This window comes from Xylocopa sonorina, chromosome 7, assembly GCF_050948175.1.
Source record: "Xylocopa sonorina isolate GNS202 chromosome 7, iyXylSono1_principal, whole genome shotgun sequence".
In the NCBI taxonomy this organism is placed as follows: Eukaryota; Metazoa; Arthropoda; class Insecta; order Hymenoptera; family Apidae; genus Xylocopa; species Xylocopa sonorina.
Genome location: NC_135199.1, coordinates 11,755,304 through 11,783,060, shown reverse-complemented (window position 1 = coordinate 11,783,060; position 27,757 = coordinate 11,755,304). Strand labels below are relative to the sequence as shown.

At 51.4% G+C, this 27,757-nt stretch overlaps 1 protein-coding gene across 1 annotated transcript; it reads left to right on the top strand.

Annotated features, from left to right (window-relative positions):
• Positions 1-390: 390 nt before the first annotated feature.
• Positions 391-27,548, top strand: LOC143425334 (uncharacterized). The gene is made up of 2 exons (XM_076898053.1): positions 391-1,629; positions 26,909-27,548. Exons 1-2 carry the CDS (start codon positions 816-818, stop codon positions 27,211-27,213), a joined length of 1,119 nt encoding a protein of 372 aa, XP_076754168.1. The 5' UTR covers positions 391-815; the 3' UTR covers positions 27,214-27,548.
• Positions 27,549-27,757: the final 209 nt, after the last annotated feature.

Sequence of the window (27,757 nt, the reverse complement as noted above, 5' to 3'; positions counted from 1 at the left end):
GTTCGCCGCGCGGCGTACCACACTGCTCGCGTCGTTCGTCCCGTCGTATCGCGGTTCCCGTGCGTATCGTTCCGGTGGAGAACGCGGTGATACGTGCGAATAAATCGTCCTGGAAGGAAGATACGAAGAAGAGTGCACGGGGGTCTCCCGTCTTCAATGGGGCGGCCCGATAAGCCGGCTGTTACGCGCTACTGCACGCTGCCCCGACGAGTTCTCTGTAGGTAATTGCGACTCGTGAGGCCGTAAAGAAGCAGAAGACAGTTTTATAGCCCAGGCCCACGTGGCCCTCGTAAACTCGTCGACTCCGGCTCAGGTCGGTTTAGAGACTCTGCCCGCCTGCCGGCACACGGCTCGCCTCTCTCTCTCTCTCTCTCTCTCTCTATACTACCTTCTATTCGAGTCGCGAGATCCCCCCTCGTTCATTATCGAATCCCGTTTAGGGACGTGTTTGCCCGCGTGTAACAGCCCGCGATAGGTGTGAACCAGCCGAAGGGACTGGAGAACGGTTTCTTTCTATCCCACCTACGACAAGTGCTATAACCCCTGCTAGGATCGGTCTCTGCTCCCGTTGGTGTGACATGCTACCGTTTCCTACCGTCGTCTCGTCGTCCTCGTCATCGTTCTCGTCATTCTCGTCGTGAGATCAACGGACCGATGCGATGACACGGTCCCGCATTTAACGACAGTGCGCGTACCCTTGCCGCCACCACTCGAAGACCGCGGAGCAGACCGGTGGTGTTGTTCTCGTGAATGTCGTACTACCGTACACGTGTGGAACGATCGTAACAGTGACGTCGGGTGCACTCGCGTGAACTATGAGTTCCTATCAGTTCGTAAATTCGCTCGCGTCGTGCTACGCGGGTCAGCAGGCTCAACAGCAGCCCCGTGCCACGGCCAATTCGCCTGGAGAACCGATGCAGGCGGCGTCGCCCGCCGGTGGTGACTATTACAATCCGAACGCAGCGGCGACCAGCTATCCGGCGCCCTGCTACTCGCCCCAGCAACACTATCCTCAGCATCCGTACGCGACGCCAGCCTCCGGGATACAGCACACGGCGCCCACGGGCATGATTGACTACACGCAGTTGCAGCCGCAGCCGCGACTCAGCGCGACAACCACCTCGCAGCAGCACAGTCTCCACCAACAGTCCCAGCATCATCCGCAACAGCATCATCCACAGCAGCAGCTCCATCAGGACCCGACGACGCCGCTTCTCCAGGCTGCGTCCGCCCCGTCAGCACCGTCCACCTCGAGCTGCAAGTACGCCGACTCGACGTCCTCCACCGGCGTCGCGTCGCCCCAGGATCTGACCACGTCCACCTCCAGGAACAGTCCGACCCCTTTAGTGGCACCTGGCACGAGCAAGGCGGCGTCCGGGCTGACATCGCCACCGGGAAGCTCATCGAGGTCGTCGGTCGCGGCATCGGCCGCCTCGCCAGCCAGCGGTAGCTCCAGGCCCGTTGCAGAGGGAAGTTCGACGCTGACCACCGCGTCCTCCGCGTCCTCGCCGGCGTCGTCCACGTCCAGCACGTCCAGCACTGGGAACAACTCGTCGAACAAGACGAACGCCAGCGTCACCAATCCACCGCAGATCTATCCGTGGATGAAGAGGGTGCACATCGGCCAGAGTAAGTTCCGAACCTGTTTACTTTCTTATTCTTCTTCTTCTGCTGCTGCTGCTGATTCTTTCTCTTGGTCCCACGCTCGCGTTTAATTGGCGGTTAGCGGTGGTCGGTAGGCGAGCCTCGAGCAAATCGCTGCGAGAATTGCTCTCGGGGATAGAGTCGGGTTTCTCGAATCGAACAGGTACTCGCGATTTAATCGTTGTGGAATCGTTGCGACGTATCTTGCTGGGGGTTCGACGAAGGAGGATGTTCATCAATTTCATTTTGTACTTAACGTGTACAGTTAAAATAGACATTGGTACCAGATTTTTTTCTTCTCTGTTTCCTCTTTTACCAGTTAGACGATCTTTTCTAGATAGAAAACCATACGTATCGTCGCGCGGCTTGAAAGTTACGCCGTAGGCAGCAGGGGGTTCTTCTTCCCACAAACCTCTCTGCCTCCAACGACGCGAGCACGTGTTCCTCGGCCAGCAAATGGCGAAAGAAAGTTCGGATTTCGGGAAGTCGGCCGGCTCTCGTGTTTCGTAGAGCACGCGGAGGGTACGAATCGCCGCGGACACGCACGTATAACGGGCGTAAAGGAAAAAAGAGGAGGAAAGGGTGGGGAAAAAAGGTAGGACGAGAGAAGAACGAGGAAGAGCCGCGCGGAAACGTGAATGGTGGGTCCGAGGCGAAGGTTCTGTTAGGCCGTAAATCGTGCGTCGGCCACGCTGCCGCTCGCCCGATCGGCGATAAGTCATAATGGAAATCTACGAAACGGAACGTCGCGGGTTGGGCAAGAAGTAAGCAGCCGGTGATTTGTGTAGATCGGCTCGCCGCGGAAATTTGTGCCAGTGTGTCATAACAGGAATGCGGAGTCGCGGGGCCTTAATGCCGCGCGATTATTTCGCGGCGGCGGCCGCCACCTTAAACGGCCACTAAATCACGGTTAAAATATATTGGTTGAGAGATTATAAATTTCGATACTCGTCGCTGATAGCGATTCACGCGCATAATTCACGTCCCGTGACGTTCCCGCAGGAAAACCATAGCCAAATTAGCCGGCTCCTCTCTCCCTCGAGTATTTCGAGCGGTCTCGCCGGCGATTACGAAAGATTTTTCCATAACTTTTGGCCCATTAGAAGAGGATCGCGGGGACACGGGCGAGAATAGATTATCGCGTCGATATTGAGCAAGAGTCGATTTATAACTGGCGCCTAACGACTGAACGTTGGTTAGGTTGACCAAAGAAGTTCCATTGGTGGACGATTCGGAACAATTTGCGGCGGGACGAGCGCAGTTTGTAAATGTTTCGCGTTATCGCGGAATGGCCGACGTGTAAGGACGAGCGGCGCGCAAGAATAGCGGGAAATAATCGATAGGAAGGCTCGGGTCGTTCGAAAGTAGGTGGACATTACGTGACCATTGTGTCAGAAGTGGAGGCAGAATAAATAGAAGCGAGGGAGAGTTAACGAACAGGTTCGGGCCGGACCGAGACGGATAGGTGATGGGCGTGGATAGAACGTGATTAAACGAGATACCGCGATAACGGCGAATAATAAACGAGAAATTTGCTAAACACCGACGGAACTGTCTGGTCCTAGTAATTAACCGGGATATTTTATTGGTACAGTCGGAGCAACGCTCGTTGCTTCCGTAGGAGCCAGTTGGAACCTTTCGGGTAATCTATTTGGAGCCCGGAATTTACAAAAATGCTTCTGGTTTCGACACGGTAAACTTGCAGCAAGAATTATGGATGCAAGTCGGAATAGTTTGTTTGTTTTCAAAATGAAATTCTCAGGGGAGAGGCCATTAAGACCACCAGCGAATATCTCGCTCTGAACCGGACACCAGCAAACGCTTCGCTTCCTGCATGAATGTCGCGAAAGAAACCCTGTAGCCGGGAAGCACCCCAAACCGATTTGCGAAGAGCAACCAGGAGGATGCGGCGTTAGAACCGGAAGTAGATGCGTCGCGAAGCGGCCACGCGTCCTCTCGCGAATGGTACCGTCGTGGGTCGAGAGGAATCCGATGCGAGAACCACGATTACATAAACGAGTGTCTCGTCTGCCGCGGTAGCCCCTCGCGAAATCGGCGATCCTCCCGTGGCGAACCGCGCGCGGCTATAAAAATACGGAAACGGGAGGAGACAAATAGAGTGCGTCGGGTCCGCGGAGGTGGTTACGCGGCGGGTAAACGAAATAGTGAGGGACAGAGGGGGCCAGCCGAGGCCGGGACGAGGAGTAATTCAGCGGATGCCGAGAGACTGGATCCACCTGCCCCCGTGGTTCAAAAGGAGATAAGACAGCGGAGCGCTTGGTCGCGTTCACATTAGTCGCCCCGCGTGATTTACTGCGCGGCCAGTATGATTCAGTCAGCGGGGAATTTGACGAAGAATTAATGGTATTATGATATCGTGTGTAACTCTATGTATGTGCGCCCGGGCCATAAATCAGGCTGCATTGTAAGGCGCGGGGGGCCCTTTCCTTCGCCGTCACCGGTCTCCTTCTCGCCAAGCGTCTCGGTCCCGCCGCACTGCCACCCCGTCTCTGGTTCTCTTTCTCCGTTTACACGGGCCCACGTTCTCCTCCTCGGCCGTGCCTATCTCGCTCCGTCTGTCTTTGCCTGCGCGTCGTCCGGCCTCTCACGGCCGAAGGCCGGAGCCCATTCGACGGGCCTCCCAAACGGGATACGAAAACCGATGCTCCTTTCCTCCGCGCTCGCTCGCTCGAGACTCCCTCGCGCTCACGCCTACTCCGCGGCCCCGTTCCTTCTACGCGTTTCTCGTTTCCTCCGGCACCGCTCCTCGGGAGCGGCTGGCTACGGTTACGAGTCACGAATTTTCCGCCCCGCGACGACCACGATTTTCTACATATAGTAGACTTCGGTGGCTGCCACAGTGTTACTTCGTTAAGATCTTTGATTTTCGCGTGCACGCGGTCACAGACGGCTCTTGATGGAAGTCACCACGCGTTGCGATACGCTCGAATCGAATCAGATTAATGCACGCGTCCGCATTTAGAACCACGCGATCTAGACTAGCACGGCTCGCGTCCGACTGAAAGAGCACGTCTCAGGAGTTGGTAGAGAGTCGCGTCCGTTACAAGAGGCCTTCAGAGGTTGCCTCGCGTCCGACGCGGCGCAGAGCGAGCCTAAACCGACGTCGTTCGAGCTACGAATTTTTCAACGCGAGCAAGAAGAACCAGTCTCTCTCTTTCTCTCTCTCTCTCTAGGCCAACCCTATGGCCCCCGTTAATTGCACGGAGAGGATAGACCGTGGACGATAATTGCCTCGTTCGCGGAATTATGCGCGAACAAGAGAGAAGCACGGGAAAGCGAGCGTAGTAAATCACGAACAGTCGTACCGACGCAGACGTCCTCTCGTCAAAGGGTGAATTGTACCCCGAGATAATTACGCTAGGTGAGCTCTGACCTGGTCGTGTTTTCTCCAAACGATCCCGAAAGCAAAGGACCCGTTGTGTCGCACCGCCTCTTCGAGAGGCCCAAGAGGATTCTGCAGAAAATTCGCACCAAGGTCGCCGGTCTAACTGACGCCCGAGCCATAAACGCGTACCAGCGACATTTAATAATAACGATTACCCAGAAATAAGCACCACGTGGCGTGGATTTCGTTCGTCTCTCGGGTTTGGGTGTGTTTTGGGGACCCGGTTGCGTAATCGACGACGAATCTCGATATCGCGTCGACTTGGAAAATCCAAGATCGTACCGCTAGTTTGTTACTTCTCTTCCATTCCGCAAAGACACGCGTCGGAGGGTGTCGCAACGCCTCTCGTGTCCTACAAATCGAACGTGCGTTCGCATTCTACCAAGGAGTCGACGCGAGGAACCAGTTCCGCCATTAACAAATCGGCCGGAAGGCTTGCCGTTTAGAATCTCATAAAATTCGCTCCGTCGAACGATCCAGAGATTAATCCAATTACGAATACAAAAGCGTCAATGCTCTGTTAAAGTGGACCAATTACGTTATTCGATGAAACGACTCGAGCGATTATGCACTGTTCGCCGTGTCGTAACAATTCTGGCTAACAGATTGTTCGTCGAACGGTGCTATCTCGGGGTAACAAAACGGATGATAAACAATTAGTGAATCGTGGCCGCGCGTTATAAGGCCAGCCGTAACAAGAAAGTAGAATTATCGTGACAGGTAATCTTCGTAACGTTTACTATCTCTGAATAGGATGAAAAATGAATAATGGAGGTGGCGATAAAAATCGGAACACGAACGATAATTGCTGCTAATAAGGAATCATCCACGCGTCGAGCGCGAGGAACGAGGTGCACGGTTCCCAGCGAGCGAGACGCGTCGAATTTCGACGACTCCGATCGGTGGAAGCGTCGCGATGGCGTCGTTCGTCGTCACCGCGCAAAATACCCTCTCGATGGAACGCGTAGGAAAATAGACAGCTCGCGTGTCCGCGTCGTGGATGAAATAATCGTGGGATCGCGTTCAACAACGCGAGCGTCGCGACGCTTCGAACCTGGCGTTGATACGTAAACGGCAGTGCGATTTGAAGAAATAAACGGATCGCGATACTTCCGCGTTCAAACGATTGAGATATCGCGATCGCTCCTCGAGTGCCGTGAATGTCGGCGATATTATGGCGAGCGGGTCCAAAATGGCGTCATTCCGGGCAATAATAGATGCAACAGCGGACTGCGCTCGTTGCAGGAAAATGATCGACCAACCAGCTTCGTCCAGATAACGTTTCTTGTAAAAAAGAAGTTAAAAAGCTCAGGTGGTCGAGGGCATAGTTTCGATTGGGAGTTCGTGCGATCGAACCTGAAAATTGCCAGTTCGGGGTACAGAAATTGGTCGCCTAATTGCTCGTTTTATTTCTGAATATAAATTTCGACTTGAAAAAAAACCGAGCGTCACAGGATCGCGGGCTTGTAAGCAAACATCTTGTGCCCAGAGGCTGGTAATTTGCTCGATCGAACTTTTCCCCCGTTACCCGAAGATGACATTATTTGATAACGCCGGCTCGAAAATTGTTTTCACGTTGTACGCGCCGTCGTGTACCTCCCCGATAAAGTTGAAGTACCCTGTCGCAATTAGTATTCTGAGAAAATGATCTACGCAATTAAAATCCTTCTTCCCGGTATCCTCGAATTATTCGACGTATAATCATCTTATGAATTAAACAACGGTGATTCTCAGTATCATTCTCATTACGTGTACGAATTGAAATTATATGTCTTCATCGTACCTTAAATGATCCCAAGCTTTATTATACAACAAATAATTCCACGGAGGATACCAATCGAGAAAACAGAACAAACTATATCCTACCATTAGACGATCGTTCACATCCAGGAAATAAATATTTAAAAGCAATGAAAAATATAAGAGCGAATGAAAATCATAGATTAGTTTGGCTAGCGTTCGATGAAATCACAGACTTAACCAATTCTCTTATACCAATCGAAGCTTAGCCACGAACATCCCAATTAACACGGAATCATCCAATTCCGTAGAAATCTTCGGCTCGCGCGCGTTGACGGCGGAAAATCGAGGAACCAGCGTTGCCTAATGTCCACGAAGCACGCAGCGTTAAGAGTCTCTCGATAACGATCGCGAAACGGCAGCTACTGGAGCGCGATGATTCCTAGTTTCGACCAAACCTTCCACCCTGCACTCATCCTTCACCGTGCGTCCTCGTGATCTACTTAGGGACGGTCGATCGACTGTAAAACGGCTCGACGATCATAGATCGCGCAAATATTTTCGGCTCCCTGTTAAGCAATCGGCTAGACGCCGCCATCGCGTAATTACTGGGCGATCGTTCTCACCATCGAGAAGTACTCTCTTCGAACTGTGGAACGATATTTATGCAACAGGGAGATGCGAAGAATGCATAAGAGTGGGTTACGTTTGCGTTATCATTAGCCGGGTGCAATTAGACTTAAGGTTATCGAAGATTCTAAAGATTGAAATGGAGAGCTCGTAGACGATGCACTCGTTATAATTATAGAGTAAGATACGTGGATAAGACTAGAGGGTCTGTTTATTCGCTCCGAGTAGAGGAGGTGAATAATGAATGGACTACAAGTCTCGAAATGAATTAAGATATTAATTTAAAGTGGAATTAATTCGCGTTTACGAGAATAATATGATAATTTCGTAACATTAATTATCGTGTTTTTTTTCTACGTCGAAGAAGTCTCAGAAGTTGATTGCATTTTCACGCTTGCGCCTCGTCACGATTTAAATAACGGTACGAGTCTATTGATGGCGTAGCGGTTACGGCGATATTTTTTTCCTTCCCTCGAACTGTTTAAAATTGATTCGCACGGTTCCGCGTTCGGATGTCGAATAAATTAAACGAGTGGCAAATGGGAGAATTTCTAGAAAAAGTGCCGGCTCTCGTGAAAGTATCGCCGGTACCACCTGCCGATTTTTAACTCCTCCGTGGCTTTCTCTGTTTACTTTTCCCCGATTAATCAGCGCAGCCGAGTTCCCTCGACGGAAACGGGGCTCGCATGCGTGAAAATTCATGGCTGTTCACCGTGTTCAGCCGATTTCATAAGTAAACACGGTAAAAATAGACGCGATAAACGATCAGACTCATATATGAAATTCATACGATCGCGTTACCCGTGAAACGCCGTTTAATCCCACGCGGGATCGCTACCGATAGCGACTCCCATCCTTGAAGCGTACGCCTTTACTCCAAACGCGACTGTTCGCCATTCAACAGACCGCGGAAGATCGTCCACGCAACCCGCAATCAGAAATCAATCGTTTCGTCGTAAATTAGAAGCGCGTCGAAGATATACAGCCAATCTTTCGAGTCTGGAAGAGAGCGAGAGTTGAAACAGTTCTCTCCACGTACGAGTAATCGCCAATTGCTCTCCCAGTTTGCGCGCAACTCCGTCTGGATTACCTTTAACGTGTCGGTTCCGATGATCATCGGTTACGTTCCACGCGGTTGAAACTCTTTACGAGCAGCGGTGGTAAGGGTGGCGCGACTCAACCGATGGATGGATAACAAGCGGATAATACGAGGAGCTATTACGAGTCCGCGCTTCGGGGGCATATTTGTTTGGTCGATTGCAATAAATAGCTGATGCATTTGCGATTGATCGCCGTTCGGGCCGCTCTGGTTTGGGTCAAGGTAGCCACGGAGGAACAGGTTAACTGGGAGAGACGACTACATAGACACAGATTTAAAATTGCTATTATATCGATCACAAGGGCCGGCGGTATCTTCTGGTAATTTGAATAAATTTAGATGTTTAAGTGTTACGGTTATTCTCGCTGAAGAGATCATTCTCAAAATGGAGTGCGTTAAGCCTATTCTTTGGCTACCTTCCAGTTTATTATTTGGCTAGCGGGATATTAAATATCGCGGGAGTAGAGGATTCCCGAATTTCGATGCTCCTTTTTCGTGGTCCCTAGCGAAACAGACCCACCTGCGACCCATCGTGGCAATTTTCGAGGCTGTTCGACGTCGCATTAAATCGGTTCCGTGGAATCGGGAGGGCACGATCTTCGATAGCGAATTAACGAGCACACACAGAAAGAGAGAGAGAGAGAGAGAGAGATGGTCCCCGGTTTTCGAAGGATCCTCGAGGCGCGCTGGCCGCGCATGATGATGAGACCGCGCGGTGTACGCGCGCATCCACGATTACCATGGCTAACAGGCGAAACTAACGCTGGAACGCTACGCTGGAACTGGTTTCCCTGGCCGCGTCGCATATTTCATTTTAGTAACAACAAAAATTCTTTTCGTCAGTGCGCATTAATCAATCAACATGCAGATGAGCAATACCCTGTCAGATATGCAGCTAGTTCCGCGTTAACGTTGCGCGCGCACGTCCCGCCCGATGGCTGCCATTTTTCCACGTTCGAGCTTCTCTCTACGATCGTTTAACAATGCTTAATTTACCTCGTTGCTACCTCGCGAAATTTTTATCAAGCTCGAAACATGGCGGACGTTCCGTGGTATCATCAACCGCGACCTACGCGAGGCATGAATCCCAAATTAAGATCTTTCCTACGCTTTCACGCTTTCGAAATTACACTATATCGACTGTACGTACAAAGATCCTGATTCTGTTATCCTTACCGATAATATCTCGACGAAAAACCATCGAAACGGATGCTGGAGGGAGCGAGAGCCATTCGATGGAATTCGCAATGGCTGGAGCACGCGTCCGCCTCAGAGGCTGGGCAATTTAGGCTCTAGTCGGGCAGGGAGTACGCTCGCCGCGGTACAAATCACTTATTAGGACATAAATTTTCATTGCGAGCAGCGAGCGCAAACGGGATGAGCCGATGGGGTAATGGATGTGTACCGGGAGCGAAGTGGGCCGCCTGTTGCTGCGCGGGCCGCTCGCCACGGGGATCCTTGATCCTTATGCTCCTGCACTCGCCCTCTTTCGGCCCCGGCAAACCCCTCCCCGAAGGAGGATTCCCGCTCCTGAAAATTTACGAGCTGCCGCTGAATGGCTCGGCCGGCCCGCCGCCACGCTACACGCGTCCCGTGGTTTTCCCGCGACAAAAGTCCCCGGGAAAACTCGACGCGCGAACCCAACGACGTCTCTCTCAACGACGATCGCCGCGAGACGTCTTCATACGGCATTTCGAGGACATTCTTCGAAAGATTTGCTTACTATTTGCTTACGTTCAAGTTTTACGGGTGTGCAAGTAAGCTACCCTCTCTGGGTGTTGATAGCGTTTGTAATTAGGACGTACGATGCGATATTTGAGAGATTCGATCGCAACTACAGTCGCGTTCGATGATTCTTCGAACGTGACTACGACCTTAAGATTCTAATGAGATGGCTGCAGTGCCTTCAGCCGGATACCTTTCTCCTTCTCCCCCCATCGACAAATTGTCTACGTATTAGTAGCTATTTAAACAAGAACGATAAAAAGCCCGGGAGGAATTCGAGGCTCGTATGAAACGGGGCATTCGCCGGTCCAGGCCGGACGAGCGATTGTAAAAAAAAAAGAAAGGAAGAAAGAAAGAGAAGAACAGTGTTCCGCTCCCCAGGAAATTTATGGCCTGCTCTTGAATGGCGTCTGTTCGAGCGTCTTGGGGTTTTGATACGACACGAGCACCGGAACAGCCGCGGCACAATGATCGCTGCGGACGCGCGCACCCGATGTTCAACAATTTAACGTGTCCTCGAGGCGTGACATCGTCGTACAATTCTACCTGGCAGACGGCTCTTGGTTTATTTATGTGAATTAGAGAGCGTTTTTACCCCCTCGCAATCTCGTTCTCTCGCCGCAGATTTCCCCTCTCGAGATAGCTACTCGAGTTTGAATGGCCGCGTTTACCAGTCCACAAATAATAAAGTGGCCCTAATTTTACGCGGAGCATTAATAAGCGCCGGTAACGTGTAATTTTATAGCTACACGTGTTAATAAATCCACGATTCCGAGCATCCCACGTATCGGGTTATAATTTCCATCTGCTTTAAATATAGAAAATTGCCTGCGACGTTCTAACGTTTAACACCTCGCTTCGCCACGATCTTTCAGCTCGATATTTATTATTTTCGACAAGTTTAACAGTTTATTATCTTTGCGATATCTCACGATTAAATAGCCGGGATCACCTGGTTAAGAGTCCGTCACGATCCACTTGATAATTTACTCTGTCAGGCTATCGATCAATATATTGAAGGCAATCTCTCGAATTCATTATCCGTAACGTGTGTTTAGGCGTCGCGACGTCCGACTCGCGGACAACCGAGTCAGACGCAGCACGGTTCTGCGAATAAATCACGCGGAATCGATGATTTTACGCATTGAAATCACCGTTTCAGAGCGCGCGATCGAACGCGTGCTCGAACGCGAGCAAATTGCGGTTGGATCGAGGTTTCCTCATCGGGACGTACTCTCCTCTCGCTGATCGATCTCTGAAACTGGTAAAATTAACGTTCCCGTTACCGCTGTTGGTCCTCGTTATTGATCGATAACCGATGATTCTGAGGCAACGGCTGGCAAAATCGGTGTTGCTGAAATCGGGGATTATTTGTCGATCCAGTCGAGCGGCGTGGAATATAGAATCACTCTTGCTCACTGCTGATCGATCGTCGGAATTTAGCAATTGCTGGTTTAATATCGTTTCCTTATTGCGAGTTTATCGATACGCTACTTTTAAAGTAGCACCCGGCGTGGAATTTTTTAATTTCACTGTTAAAATATTGCAAGATGCGAGAGATAATTTGACTGTACTAATCGTATCTGTCGATCAGCTTCAGCGGTTTCGCATTAAAATAGTCCTAACGCGAAACGCGCGCGCTATCATTCCCGAGATTTCATTCGTAATAACGTTTCCGTAGCCAATTCCTGCCCGTTCGGTCCAATGTATTTAATCGAGGCAGGAGGAAAAAGTAAGCGCGTTTATGCCAAAGCGAGCATGACGAGGCGCGCTTACCGACAAGAAAATATGTCGAAAAGTCACGATAAACACGGCGATAAAAGTTTCGCAGCACCTGCAGCAACGGTAACATGATTTTCCGCTAGTTAAAAAAGAACCACGCGTGATAAGAAACGTGTATTAAGAGGATACGAGAGAGAGAGATAGAGAGAATTAAAGTACGAAGACTGGCGGTGGAACGGGGCAGGGTACTTTGATGCGTGATAAAAAGGAATGCATAAGTCAGCTGCGCGCTCGTCGGAGAAGGATTGGTCACGGTGACATTCACGGTTAGCGAGGAGTAGGTCGTGCGTGTATGAAGACGTCCCTGAAGAAGGAATTCTACGAGCCAACCAACGAACACATGCAATCCGCCTATGCCTTATGCTCGAACCTTTCCAATAATCGTGGAATGGTGAACATAGATTTCCCAACATCTTGATTAACTCCATATAAATCTACATGTTCCGAAATCACTCGTGGAAGCTGCAGTTTCTACCGAAAATCTTCCACCCCTTCGAGAATGCAGAGAGAAACGCCAATTAGCGAACGACAAAATGGTAACCAGACGATTCGTTAACACCGTCGTTCTATGACACGGCACATTAGGTACCATGTAACAATTTAACGTCCACATAAATTTTCCGTCCTCGAAGCGGAGCGGGGCCGCAGGGCCCCTGGCTAACGAGAGGGAAAACCTCCTTGTTGGAAAAGCTTTGCATAATTCGACGATTACGCGTCCCGCATGCGCGGCTGAATTTATTTATTCAACGTTCAGCCGTGCGCGACTCTGTTTCGCGGGCTTAATTATCCCTTCGGATACCTATTTCGAAACGCGCGAGGGTACGCGGGAGCAGCGTCGGCTGCCCGCGCGGAATCACGCTCAGCTTGCACCGCCGTCCCCTTTTTACACCCCTAGCAACTATTTTCGGCCTGTGTACGCGCACCGTCTTGTCTGATCGACGTCCGTGCTCCAAGAGAAGCCATTTTCGAGCGCGAATGTTGGTCATCCGCCGTGGCAAAAAGGGGGAAATTCGCGTTGGCACGCGGCTTCTTCTTCGCTGCGTTTATGTCCAGAGAGATGGAGAAATTTATGTTTGTCACCGAGGGTTGAGGGATCGGTCGAATCGCGTCGCGAATCGTTGCGATCTTTGGTTACGGCTACGCGGTTGGACGGTGGTAGATCGACAGAAATTCGCTTCCCTTTCTATTCTTCTCGAGTGGATTTCCAGAAAATTTCACTTCTAATTTAGATTTCATTGGAATCCTTGAATCCTTCTAATTATTTCTGCTTACACCAATGTGTAGAAAAAAAGTTGATCGTAGTCTACCATTAAGATGCAATTGAAACATTCCGATCAGAGTTTCTTCGAACAGCCTCGATTCGGAAACGCGGCGAAGAGCAGCGACGACAGTTGATCCCGCGAAACAGTGCGCCGCGAGTGATGTCAGATAGCTGGTGTTCGCCAATTATTGCATGGTGCGGCGTCAATTAACGGGCGGTCGCGGAGGCGCTTTCGCGTCCACGGATCAAAGTGGAGGGCGGAATTAAGTAGGAAACAGCTTTATTCAGCGGCTGATGGCTCGGTGTAATATATGTTCTGTGAAGTACGCGGTAGAAGGCGGCCCCCGCGCGCAGCCGGTGACCCGAGACCATAAATAAATGCTTGCGTGAGGTTTACATATTACTGTGAATTCTTCCGAGGGTTCTTTACCATTCGGATAAGATTTCCAAACGTCGCCCCTGGGAAAGCGCCAGCCATTCAACCAGGAGACAACCTCCCGAGTCTTCTACTTCTCTCCTCTTTTTTTTCTCCCCTTTCGGGGAGACGTAGTGTTCCAATTTGTCCAGGCATTAAGGTGTTGAAGATGGATGCGCGAGATGTTTTGGATACTCGGGAATATTTCAATACATTTACTTCCTACAATCTTTTTTCACTCTTCTATATTCAAATTTCGTAGTACTCATCCCTTTCCAAAGAGCGTAGATTTTTTTTATCGAACTCTTCGCATTGTACTCAACATTTTCCTCTCTGTATGTAATTTCCCCCCGCGAAAACATCGTGTCAGCATAGGCAATGAAAGTATTACCAGAATCTAGCCCCGAAACAAGCGTTCGCTGTGCAAGACGTAGGAGATCGGAATTAAATGGGGGAACAGCTTCATCCGATAGGCAATGCACCGCGAGAAGAGCGTTACGGTTGTGTAGAGGCGGTTCCACGTACACCCCAGCGATCCGGGACCATAAATAAATGCTCGCGCGAGGCTTACGTAGCCACCACGAGCCCGTTCTCGGAGCACCATCCGACTAGGGTAACCACGAGGAACGCCATGGCCGATCAAAACCGACAGCCTCCTAAGAGGAACAAGCTGACCTAAAACATCGGTACTACATGATTCATAGAGGACAGGAACCGCGGCGCCCGTGAAAGAGGGATGCGTTACCGATGATATTTATCTGCTACGCGTGCTCGACCTACGTAAAACAAGAAGAGTACGCGTCAGGATTTTTAGCGGGCTCCGCGAGAAAAGTGACGCTGCTCCGCGACCACTGCGTACGTTTGAAATTCTTGAAAAGTGAAAAATCATTAAAGTCGTATTATTAATAGCGTACGGTATTCGTGGTTTTGGATTAGCACGTCGTTTAATTCTCTCGAATCGTCCAACAACTCCACGCCCGAAGGTTTACGAGACTCGTTCCGCTTTGGCTGGAATACAAGCCGCGTCTCGCGGCCGAAAATACAACCGGTCGCGCTAAAATCGTGGGAGAGTTCGTGTTCCGTAGAGAACGGCCAACAATGTAACGGGCGAGATGAGACGACGGAAGGTGCACGGGGGGTGGCTCGTAAACCACGATGATCCAGCGAGACCGCGGCAAATTGCGCGCGACATCGACGTCGCGCGCCAAGATCTACAACCGTCGAACGTATTCGCGGCTAGCGGTAGAAAAACCGCTACGAAAATGATATCGTTCGCATTCTAGCGGTCGCGCCCGCTGGAAATAAATCGATCCAACTCGCACACGCGTACCCAGCCCCCGCCCTCCAACCCCCTTTTGCGTTCGTTTGTGTGTTTTTGTTCGACCTTAGGCGAGAGCCTCTAGCATCGCGCCGCTCGCAGACACGTAAAGAGTCGCAGCTGACTGTATTGTTCCCGTTGAAGGTAAGTCATTAATTTTCCCGCGGCAGGAACGCTGTCTGAATCGTTGGTGTGCGTCGTTTATGGAGGACGGTGCGCTGGTCTGCGTGGACGCTCGCTCGAGCATTCGTGCGGCGTGCCGTGGTCCCAGCGTTCGACGGATCATTGCCAATTAATTGTTGAAAATTTCTGTTCGACCCCGTCTACCTTTGTCCCAGTGATGGTCTCGCTCGGACGTCTGGTTCCATTCTTGGAACGTGTCATACGAGTTACTACTCCTCGAGATAGATTCAGAGGGTTCAGAGAACGAACGCTTCTCGACTGTGCAATCGTTTCTGTTTCGTTAACTCTCGTGGAAATTTCACTTATCGATAGCTTGGTCTGGTGAATTCCAACGGAACTCTGGTCCGCGCAAGAGTCGACGAACAGCAAGGACGCCTGTGACGCGGTGAACGCGTATAAGGCAGGGGCAGAGAAGAACGTTGAAAGGCAAGGACAGTGACATCAGTATCGGTCCCGCGGCGAGCCATACGTTATTCGACGAATGCATAAAGAGGCCTAAACGCTCTGATTATCGAAAAGGCATCGGGGGATAGCCGTGCACCGCGAGTCCGGGAGATAATGCATTCGGTGGTTGTCCGTAGGTTCGAGTCGCGTGTGTCGACCGATCGGACCGTTGCCTGATGGATGGAGACGCGTACCCACTATTCCCCATTCTTCCTCGATCCCGTTCCGTCGTGGTCGTGCCCGTCGTCCTTCTCGTTGTACAAACGTACGCGCACACAGACGGGGCCATCTTCCTCCGCGTCTTTCAGAGCCCGCTCTTTTCTTCTCCACGAAAAAGTAACCCCTCTACCGCAGGACGACAGTTTGTTGCGCTCGCGCGCGCGCGCGCTCACTCTCGACCCCGTCAATTCAATCCCCAGTGTCCACGCAACGGGGAGAAACGAAACGGATAATCTGTTATTCCCGATTCCGTGGGGCTGAATGACCCACTGAAAGGGCGCCGTCTAATTCCGGACGAGCTATGATTTACCGGTCACCGTTTCGAAGGATAGAGAGATTAGGGGGAATTAGACGAACTTCCGCGAGATTATACAGTTTAATTTTACGTTCTTCCTTCGAGGTTCCGTAACGACGATCGAATACTGTGAAAAAGAGCGAAGAGATTCGTGGAAACCCGTGGTACGCGAGGGTAGCGCTCGGTGAGCGATGCAACGGAAGGGTGTTCGCCGACTGGTCGCGTCTCTCGAGACGCTGGGCGTTTCAAGGTTATCACGTGTTCCAGGCACGTACATCAATATTCCGTCGGTTCGCACAGGCGTGCATAAAAGAGACGGAAGAAGGAGAGGCTGCGGGGCTCGCGACTTTCGTTGCCTGTCAACGGGTACAAAGTGTGGAAACGGCGGGGGTTGGGCGGCGGGAACGATGGAGAGGCGTTAATTGAATTTGAGTTCGTGTGGATTATTGTGAAGCGTTTAAAGCGGCCAGAAACAAACCTATTTGCGTCGGGGAGCTTTCTCGTGGAAGATAACAAATGATCCACGAGGCGGCCGGCACGGAAACTTCGGCATAAAAGCTTCGCTGGGAGAGAGAACCCGTCGCTCCCTCTCTCTCTCTCTCTCCCCCCTACCCTTCCTTTCTCTCTTTCTCTGCGTGCTCGCAACCGGGCACAGGCTTCGTTTCCTTCTTCAACCCCCTTTTGCGTTCTTTCGTTCGTTCTACCCGCCTCGCCCCTCCGCCTCTGGCTCTTCGCCTCTGCCGCTCGAAAACCTCTCGCCACGCCGCGCGGATTGAAAAGCAATAGTTTTTGAATCTATTTATAACTGTCCGTTCCACGCGGCCAACGCGGAACCGGAATGATCTAATTTGATTAGACTGGTCCTTCACGGTTTCTTCTAGCGGAGTGGTTTATTTCTAGGCCCGCGTGAAAAGCGACGCCTGAATGCCGCTATTTTTCCCTCCCTTCACCCGCTCGCTTATGAAAACAACAAATATTTCAAGCGTAACGGACAGCAAGATGTAACGGGTTCCGTGGTAGACCGCGAGGCCACGTATTGAACTCTCTGCGGTAGGCGCAACGCTCCCCGATAAGCTACCGCGTGAAACTCGCGCGTTACGTCGGCCGAGCCGAGCGATCGTTTAAATCCGAAAGTGTCCGCAGCGTGTCACAACTTTCACGGGAACCGGCCATTAAACAGTTCAAAACAACTACGCGTATCGAATCGCGAGAACGAATCGATCAATTGTCGTCCATCGTCGACGTGGTCCAGACGGCAAGTCCCTCGAAGCGATCGGGTATATTTAAGGGGTGCTAAAGAATCCGTGAAACGGATCGACTCGCGGATCGTTCTCCCTTTCTACGCCCACGTTTCCTTGAATCCATCTAGCCGGTAGAAGAGGCTCGCTCGACCGGTTGTCACGGCTCATAAATAGAGCGCAGGTCCCTTTGAGAATGGCTGCGCGGCCGGAATTTCTGCGGCGCGAGCTAGCCGCGCGACGACTCGGCCGCGTCAGCTGTTTATCAGTCGAAATAGATCCGGCCGGCTTTCCGGCGCGGGCTTAACGCGGCGGACAGTTCCTAGAGCGTGGCCAGACGAGCGGTAACAGGTGGATCGCGTACACCAACGGACCGGATCGCGCTCGATCGCGTCACGCGGGACCGGTAATCCGCGGAATGTCGACAGGTCGTTGATTTCACGATCTTTGCCCGGGCGATCGCCTGGCCAGCTGCGAGACCAACGAAAGGTCACAAATCAGTCGGGACGGTGGACATCGAATGACGTAAAACACGCCTTAGATAAATTTAAATCGCGCGCACCGAGCCGGCACCGAGGCACTAGCGATTTTCGAGATAGCCCCTTGGACGGGACTGGCCCGGAGCCAGTTGCCGCGGAGTCGATGAGATCGCGAGATGAATCGATCGATCGATACACGCGAAACGTTAATCCTACTTTGCGCTGTTACGGAAACTTAGTCGAGATCCACTTTATCGAAGCGTAAGATGGCTGAAAAAGCACGCTTTCATATTGGAATCGAAACGTTCGAGTTGGGATTGCCTTCGAGACATCTCGATGGCTTCGAACGCGAGCTAGAAAAAGTGGACTGCGCGTACTAACACGGAGGGAAGCTTTTTTCGATAGCTTGGTCTACCATCTGCTCCGCTCGCTATACGCGTCGTCCGATTATCACTTACACAACGCGCGCTTATCAACCAGTGGTGTCAGCCGCGGTTTCGTAATGAAATATTCGTGGCTATTTATTCGACGGACGATTACGTCGGGTACGCGCGTCTTCTGGTAGTAAGAAGCGAGCTGTCGCGGAAGCGCCACGAGGGAAAGTAAATACCGTGGCTCGAGGAGCGGGAAATTAGTCGACGACTAAAAATATCGCGGGTTTTCCTTGTTCGAGGATTTTCACTTACGGGAAAATGGAAACTAGAGATACGCGTTTTTAAAATAGACCCGCGACAGGGTTGAAAGGGGGTTGGCGGGAGACGCGAAACATTTAACAGCGGTAAGAGCGACAAGTTTTTAAATGGCGTTATCTCGTTGGCCCGGGCAGAGGATCTTGAAGCCGTGGACCACCTAGGCTCGAAAGATGCAATCGTAATTGCATAATAGGCACGATAAACTGGCCGGGTTATTTATGGACCTCCGCTCTTCTTTTGTCGGCCGTGTCAATGGGGAGGCTGGGATTTGAACGGTGCTGGATGTGTTTCAGTGGATCGGACGACGATGTCGGGCCCGAGTAGATTTTAGATTTACATCGTCTTTGTCGTCGTGCCACGCGGTACTTCGGACTCGTCTTTCTCTTTCCACCTCTTCTTCTTCTTCTTCTTCTTCTTCTTCTTCTTCTTCTTCTTCTTCTTCTTGCTCGTCCTCTGCCTCTTCTTCTCGTTCGGTTAATCTCTCCGGCCGAGGATTGATGATTTATAATTTCTCCGGACTCAGATTCCTGTACGGAGTTATAAATACTTGTTGTTCTGCCGTTCGCCGCGTTGAGGCCTGATTTTCCTTGATAAACTGCGCCTCCTCTATTCGATCGCTACCAGTTCAGCTCTGGACGCGTTGGATCGAGAAGGACTCGCGTATATATTAGATCGGTTAACCCAATTTTCGGTTTATTGTTACATCGATCGGCTACGCGTTGTACATCCTCCGCATTTCCATCGCTCGCGTCGTTATCCAGCACACGATAGCCTCCATCGCGCAACGAAACTCGTACAGAGTCCTCCGCTTTGCGATCGCCGCCGCACGGCGAGGAAAATGGAAACGGCCACCGGGGCGTTTGCACCTTATCATCCATTCCTCCACTCGAGCTCCCATTTTTTACGGTCGAAGCCGATTCTATGGCCGAAGGCCGAATTCCACGACGTTCTTCCCGCGCATTCCGCCCGGAGGTCTTCGTTTAATGAAATGCAAAGCATCCTCTCGCGCCGCGCAAAACTCGCCGGCGTTGCGTTTCTTTTTTCCGTCCACGTTTTTGGAATGCGCAGTATTCGTTGCCGTGTTCTCAAAGGGAACGCCCGTGCCACGTGAAAAGTTGTTTCGCAGTTGTCCGTACGACCTGCTTTGTTACCCTCGCTCTTCATTTATATCGAGGGCTGCGTCCGCGGCGATCCACCCGGTCAAATGTCTACGGAACTAGTTGGTGCTAACCCCCGCGTAGACGCGGCCACTTCGTACGGAGAATTTGTACTTCCACGCGAGGACGTGGAAGAATATATTCGGTTACATTCGAATATTAGAACAAGATATCGTAAATCACGGTACTCTCTTAATCCTCGAACCCGGACATTCGTCGTTTTTATGGTCGCGACGCCTCGTGGATATTTTGTAACCCAGCCGTGTCCTCTCGATAAATCTATAGTGACAAAATGAAAAATGGAATTTACGATATCGCTGTGGCAATGACAAAATTTGGTGAGAGTTGTGAATTTCGCGTACGCTCGTGTAACAGGATTCGTTTCATTTGCATAGGCGAAGAAGAAAAAGAAGCGATCGATCGAGGATGGAGGTCGGCACCGGGAACCCGGGAACGTTTCGAAACGCCAGTCACCGGGGCGACTGAATTTTTCGTTATCATTAGGTCGCGAATCGCGGTTCCGTTGGTTTCTTTGGAATTCCTCGATCGATCGGCCAGATGGAAAGAGCCGATAGGGCCCTCGACTCGCTACTCCTATCAGATAACCACGTTAGATAGAGGCGGACAGTGGGGGATAGCGGTGGTGAGATTCTAAATATACATTGGTAGCGGGCTATCATGCTCGCGCGCGGCTCTCGGCCGCGGCCGGTTGGAATGCGACAGCCGGCCGTTTCAGATTCTGATTCCGTCCGGCCCGCTTAATCGAGCAATTCTACTCGCGCGGCTCACCAGTTGCGCCCCGATAGCGCCGCGGTGAACGCGATTAATTGCACGTCCACGGAGATAATCCCTGTTCCCTTTGTGCGCGCGGATATCTGAATCACGCTGGATGACCGTCCGTTTGATCAAACGACGCTGCTCGACTTTCGGGGATGATGGAAACGGGGTCGGTGGATTTCGAGCTGCTACGCTGCTCGAACTTATTTCCAACAGATCTATGCGGTGCTCTACGTTTCGCACTTCTCGACGACTAGCTCGCTTTTAGACGACCTCTTGGATGGTGTCAGTATCCATGTCTTTCAATTTTATCCACTTTGATTCTTCAAGGGACACGTAACCTGTACTCTCTACAATTTCATTCATCCGCGGTCCACAATATCAGATCATTAAATATCATGCAGCGTGGTCCAGTTATAAAGTCAGCTGTTCGAAGCCACGGACCACCCCAATCGATCGAGATTCGCGAGCCACCGCTCGTCCCTCGATCCAACCCCGCGGGAGGCACGCGGAGAATGGCGCGAGGGCCGATCGAGAGCGAGGTTATCCCGGTCACGCGTTAGTCAGGCTGAGCCAGTCGGTCTGTCAGTCAGCCCGGTCAGAAACGGTCTCTGGGCTGGCAAGTCGGTGACACGTTCGGTGCAGAGAGGCAGCGTGGCACTCGGTGCGAATACAGGCGGCCACGGGGCCTGTTCTATTAAGAGCCCACGCCACGAAAACGCTAGACGACACGAGGTGACACCGAGACGGCTGACAGGACACGGGCCTGCGCTTAGCGCGCAGTCTTTCATTCTACACCGGTCGCCCCGGTGTCTTAACACCACCGACAGCTATGCGACTCGTTGACCCTGTCGCTCGCCCGGCACCTCCGTCCCCCGCGGGACGTCAGACATTTTTACTCCGCGAGAGACGCCATCCCCCGGGTGGCGCTCGATTCTCTTGCGATATTATTATCAGACGTCGCGCGATTCGTCTCGACGGAGACGTTTCCTTCGATCTTCGAGCGTTTACGATAATTTGTCGATCGTGACTTTTTTTAAAGAAGAGTGTTCTACGAAATGCGCAGAGATTTGTTGGGTTTCCTCCGTGTTACGTTTGGTGAGCGAAGTGAAAAGGTATTCTTGGTTAATAAAAGGTTCGTCTGCTTGGTATCTACCGTTTCGCTGACAATTCTCGATGCGTAAAATTTCCAGCATTAATTTCGGAGCTAGCCACGCCGTGAGAACTACCATTTCGCTTGTTACACGGCCACGTTTCATCGCCGTTTCCTCCCCTTCTCTTTTGTTTATCATCCGGACGTGTAGCGTAACACAAATGCGAACGTTCGCAGCTGCCGCGACTGGCAAGGCACACACCGTTGACGGTCCGTTTATTTTGTCATAAGACGCCCGATGAGTAACGATTGGTACCACGCGTAGTGTAATTAAAATCGCGCCACATTCTCATGATTACCCCCTTCTATTCTAAATCGAATCGCAATAGCGAGAAATCCTCGTGCATGACAAATATTTGAGTTATATTCGATCAAGCTCTATAATTAGGATAATCTCAGGGAACGAACGTGATTCGGGAAGAGAAAGCATGGAGTGCTCGAAACGGTGAATTTCCATAAAAAAACGCGAGACGATATTAATGCTCGTAAATAAATTGACTGTTACGTAACGACGGGAAAAAACTCAGCTTTACGTAAACCGCGCTGTCAAAATATCCCAACACGTGCACCACGGCTCAGCCGGAAGCGTACTTCGCTCCGAAAGCGAGGAGTGAAAAAAGCGCGGATACAAGAAACCTGGTAATAAAACAGAAATGCAAAGGAGCTGAGTGCTCGCGCGCACTATTCAGAGCGAAAGTAATTGCAGGGAGAGATTGATTGCCGGTAGTTAGCGTGGAGTCTTTTTTTTTTTCCCGCGGATCCATCGCGTCCGCGAGATCTCATCTGGGGAACGCTAATAGCGACCGCCGGTGTCGGAACAAACGCTTAATAAAACGTTGTTCCGCGGCCGTTTCGCGCGAGCCAATTTTTCTCTAATTACCGCGACGCACACCCGCCTCTCCCACAGGAGGAGCGAGAAGGGTTGAAAACACCGGTGTACACGCACGTCGTTAATTGGGGGAGCCACCGTGGCGTTCGTTGAACCGATCTTCCGCGGGAAGATTTATTCTTTCGCGAAGGAAACTCGATCGTACGTCGCTCGTCTCGCCCACACCCGCTCAATTATCGTCGTCGTCCACCGACTTAATCGTTCAGGTTATTTTCGGTGCCCAAGGTGCCAGGGTAACCTATTCCCGCGAGCTTTTCAGCCTGGCCTCTCTCCCTTCGCGTCGAATCACGTGGGATAAAATGATTTACGCGCTTATCACGACACGTAGCAGGCTCGAATCTGTATTTCGAGTGTACCGCGCGAGTTAAACGATCGATGGAAATTTATACACGCTCGTTACCCTGTAAATGATCGTAAAAATAGCCACGCTTAAACCCATTTCAATCGGACAGATTTCGCGAATTCATCAATCATCGCGAACATTATGGAAATTTCATTTTTCATAGATAGAAGTGTTGACTCATCCTTTCTTATCTGTGTGCGGAGTGCTGTGCAATGGTTTCGATAGCCTGCTCGACCGATCGTATTGCGTAGAAATAGAGGGGACCACGAAGAGTCGCGTCACGCGGAGCAGCGCAAGTGTACGGTTTTGCGAGACGTCGCGTGCTACTTTCGAACAAGTGCAATTTCCGTCAGTGGAGCGATTTTTTCCCACTCGATTCGAAACGGGACCGATCGAAACCGCGACGAGGAGACCACTCCGTACAGCGTGCAACCACCAACGGGCACTGTTACATCCGTTTTCCGCGTTCCAAATGGACAACGGTCGATCACGAGGGGCCGAAACAAACGAAAGGTACCTCGTACTTTCACCGGGTCCCGCATTCTTCGCGCGGCCCGGTGCATCGACGTTGACAAGACGCGGACGGCGATTAATCATCCAGCGTCGCGCGGGAAAAGAAAGAAAGTTTTCGGCCCCGTCTGCGTGTTCGAGTCACGGTGGATCGCGGCACCGTGCCGTATCTTTATCACCGGCTGATAATGGATCATTATCCGGGCCGCTTTGTTCGCCGGTTGAACGAACCCGTGGCCGAATACGGATCCGCGGACGCATTCACGGATTATTCAAAAGGCGGCCCTCGCTAGCGCGCGCGCAAGCGCAGACACGCGGGCGGTGGGTTCTCCGAGGGGTCCGTTGTTCGCGAATCCTCGCCCGTGGCATTCTTTCACGGCGTTCGCCCGATGCGACGCGTACGAAACAGCGAGGACGAGCCCATTAATCATCTGTGCCCGTGGGATTTAGAAAAACCACCCGACCGACGTCCGTCTCGATGACAAGAGACTAGAGGCGCGCACCTCCTCCCACGGCCTCCCGCTAATAGTTTGATCCGTGTTTACGCCGCTCGCGATGGACCGCGATTTTCTTCTACGATTTACAGCGGGACGCTTGTTCCTCCTCGCTGTCGCTTCTCTTCTTCTCGGAGCGCACTCGTGACGAGAGCCACGCTGCGATTTTTAGTCGGCGGATTGGACGACGAACGCGACTAGACTTCTTTTTAACGCATCGTTGACCGAGTGAAACGATAAGCGCATGGCGTGGAAGAAATTTAAATTGCTTGGCTCGATAATTCGAAAGGCTCGAGATCTGCGAGTCGATCGATGGTACTTAAATGGCGGCTAATCACTACGCTTGTAGCGGATTTTGAATGTCGTCATTATCGGCTGGTGGATCTCGAGCATCGAATCAACGACGCGCTACTTTCAATTTACAACCGCTTTCAACGCTACCAATCGATCGGGCGAATCTGCTAATCCACCCCCGCATTTCATTTCCAAATCTCCCGTGCATCGTCACCATCAATAATCCCCGCCCCCGTCTTTCGCGCTTCTTCTCTCGCTGCGAGGCTCGCCTTCTATTGTACATTCGTGCAGGAAACGCGTGCGTATACACGATGGACTCGAAACGTTAACCAGCTTACCTCCGAGCGTATATAAATTCGTAAAGCGAAAAGATAATTGTACCATTTTACTAAAAACAAGCTCTCGATCAAAAAGCATTCGTTACAAGTGACAATTTTTTATTAATTCGACTTTGAATCATTACACGTACGCACACGTTCGCTCCCCTCGTGACGATAAATTCTCACCAACCCCAATCCTGTTTGCCATGCGCCCCGCACCCCATCAACCTTAGCCACTCTAAAACAGGAACGGTTACGCGTTTACTAATGTACCAGCTCGACAACACTTCGCAGCAGCTCGCTGGTCGCAAGACGACGGTTCGCCGCGCGGATTGTCTCCGCTCCGTAGGTTGTATCGACGTCAGCGGGACACGGGCCGCAATTAATCACCGGAAAGGATCCACGGTGAGGATCCACGGGCGAAGACCGCTCGATCCTCCAGTACGTTGGGCCGCGCGTCCCCGTTTATAGTTCGCGCGTTCGACCGTCGTATAATAACGAGCCAGCCGGAAAAAGGAATTCCGTTTGGCTGTCGCGAGCCGCGGTTAGCCGTGCGCCGCCTGCTATTTATTAAAAAATCAGCACGCGCGACGTGCTACATCGGGAGGAAAGTGATAACGCGCCGCTCGGAGGGTACGGTCATTAAGCCTTCGTCGCGCGCGAGATGTGCGTTACCGGAAACGCGGCTGAAAACGGTCCGAAGCGGGGCTCGTTTCCTCCTGAACGAGTTTTTCACGCGCCGCAGGATTCGTCCACTTTGCGAGGGATGAAAGTGACTTTCTCGGGTGGCTGGGCTCAAATATTGCACTCTCAGGTGTCTCTTCTTCTTGTATAGAGAAGGGGTTGCAAGCGTTTCGATCGAACTTGTTTCAGATGGAAGGACGGGACTTTCAGAAATGCCACAGATTGGCGGCATTCTAGGTCGAAGTGTTTTCTCACAGCACAATGCTTGAAACATTTTTCCAACCGCTTAGAAAGCCAGTTTTCGCACACGTGACCGGACAGCAGTCGCGTAAGCCGTCCCTGAGCGATCAACGCAGTCGGCTCTCCCTCTCGCGTCGATATTAATAGCCGACTCATTATTACTGTAAATGACCCGGCTCTTTAATATCCCCCCATTGACATGGATCTATGATCACCGCGTGGTGCACGCTGGAAGAGTGCGCTTCGATCCGTTTCGCACCTGCTCGATTCGACGATCCGAAACCAATCGATATCGTCCTCGCTTTCCTTCTGCGTTTAACGAGAAGAAAAATCGCGCGACGAATGTGGGTAGAAATTACTATGGCACCTTGTGACGTGAATTCCTGACGCACGTCAGTGTTACAATTCCTTTTTCTCGACCGTCTTATAAATGATTGACATACCGACTGTCAGATTGAAATCTACGGAACGAGAGAGAGAGAGAGAGAGTGAAGCATGTCAAGTGACAACGATCCGGTCCCGATAAATAATATGATCGATCATAGTTCCTGAATCGATAAGGTTGCTTATCGTAATTGCTGGATACGCTATGTTGTTACTCGTAAATCGGTTTGTTTAGCCAGAACCGGTGATTGCGCGGCTGGAAAAGCAGAAGTAACAGGTTATTGGTATTTAAAGGCGACCTCGAGGTTTCTACCGATGATCGTTGCCCGAGCTATTCATTAACGGCTAGCCAGGGGTTTTGCAACGCTTGCCGGATAGGTGTAATAGGCGGAGTATCGTAATAACAGCGTTGCAAAATTATTTATGGCTCGGGCGTGCTGAGCAAATAGGTAAAACAGCTGCCAAGTGACCAGTTCGCGATCCGGTAGCAACGGTCGATGCATTAGCCGCGACTCGTTGAAATAATTAACGAACCCGTGAAGCGTTACACGCGTTCCAGCCCCGACTATTATACATCCTCGGCTTTTGATCGCGTTCCCCCCTTGTGCTTCATTCGCCTACCCTCTGGCTCGATTCTAGCCACGCATACCGGCGTCTCATCTTTCACAGTCTCGCGGACCTTCCGCGGAACCCTCGATTCCTATTTCGAGGATTTTTATACCCTCGACTCGACGATAGTCGTGGCTCGATTACGTAGTAGAACCTGTTTAATCAAATCTCGAACCACCGCACTCGAAGCGGTAGAGATACTTCTTTTCCCAACGAAACCAGTTAGAAGATAAACGAATTCGCGAGGCATCCTCCCACGCGCGATCGTTCCACTTCAGACCGCAAGAAAGCAGTCGTTAACGATCATTCCCCGGGTTGGCGTGGTCGTAATTGAAACTTAAAGATCGCGTACGCTACTCTGGCCATTGAGAAAACGTCTAATGACACCCTTACCGTAAATTGAATTACAAACAACCAGCCGGTAGGTTGTAATCTCGCGAGTACGAGTCGCCTAATAACAGTGCACGATCTATTCATTCCGCAGGCACGGTGAACGCGAACGGGGAGACGAAACGGCAGAGGACGTCGTACACCAGGTACCAGACCCTCGAGCTTGAGAAAGAGTTCCACTACAACCGCTACCTGACGAGGCGGCGTCGCATCGAGATCGCGCATGCCCTCTGCCTGACGGAGCGTCAGATCAAGATCTGGTTCCAGAATCGGCGGATGAAGTGGAAAAAGGAGCACAAGATGGCGAGCATGAACATTGTACCGTACCACATGTCGCCGTACGGCCACCCTTACCAGTTCGCGCCCCACCCAGGCCAGTTCGCGCACTTGGCCACATAGGACGAGTTCTCGCCCGCCGAGCTCGGAGCACACGCTGTCCGGTTCCCCGGGATGTACGGCGAGCAGAACTTCTAAAAAGGCTTTTTTCCGACCCTCCCGGCCCGGCCGCCGTCACCCAAGACTGGAACAAGTCTCGCGTGACCCGCGTCCGACCCGGGACACTTCACTTCCAGTAGAACACGTGGTGAGACCCGACGAGGTCTGACACAGGCCACCGATGCCTCGACGGATTGTCACTCGTCAAGCGGAATTTCTACTCCTTTTTTTTTCTACGCCTTCTCTATTCTACGTTCTTGCTCTCTTGCTTTTTGTTTTTTTTTTTTTTCGATCGGGGCTTTTCGTCTTCCTCCCGTTGACGAAGAGACGCGCGACGTCTCGGAGCAACGCGGTCGAATCTCGAAGAGACGATTGCGAGAAATTTCAATAACTCTGTCGGTGGAATTTTTGATTACAGACGAAGAGGTTTAGATTGTTCACTGCGGTATTTGGTGATTTGAGATCAATTTTAAAATTCGTCGGCCCGTGCCTGTGTCCACGAGATCCT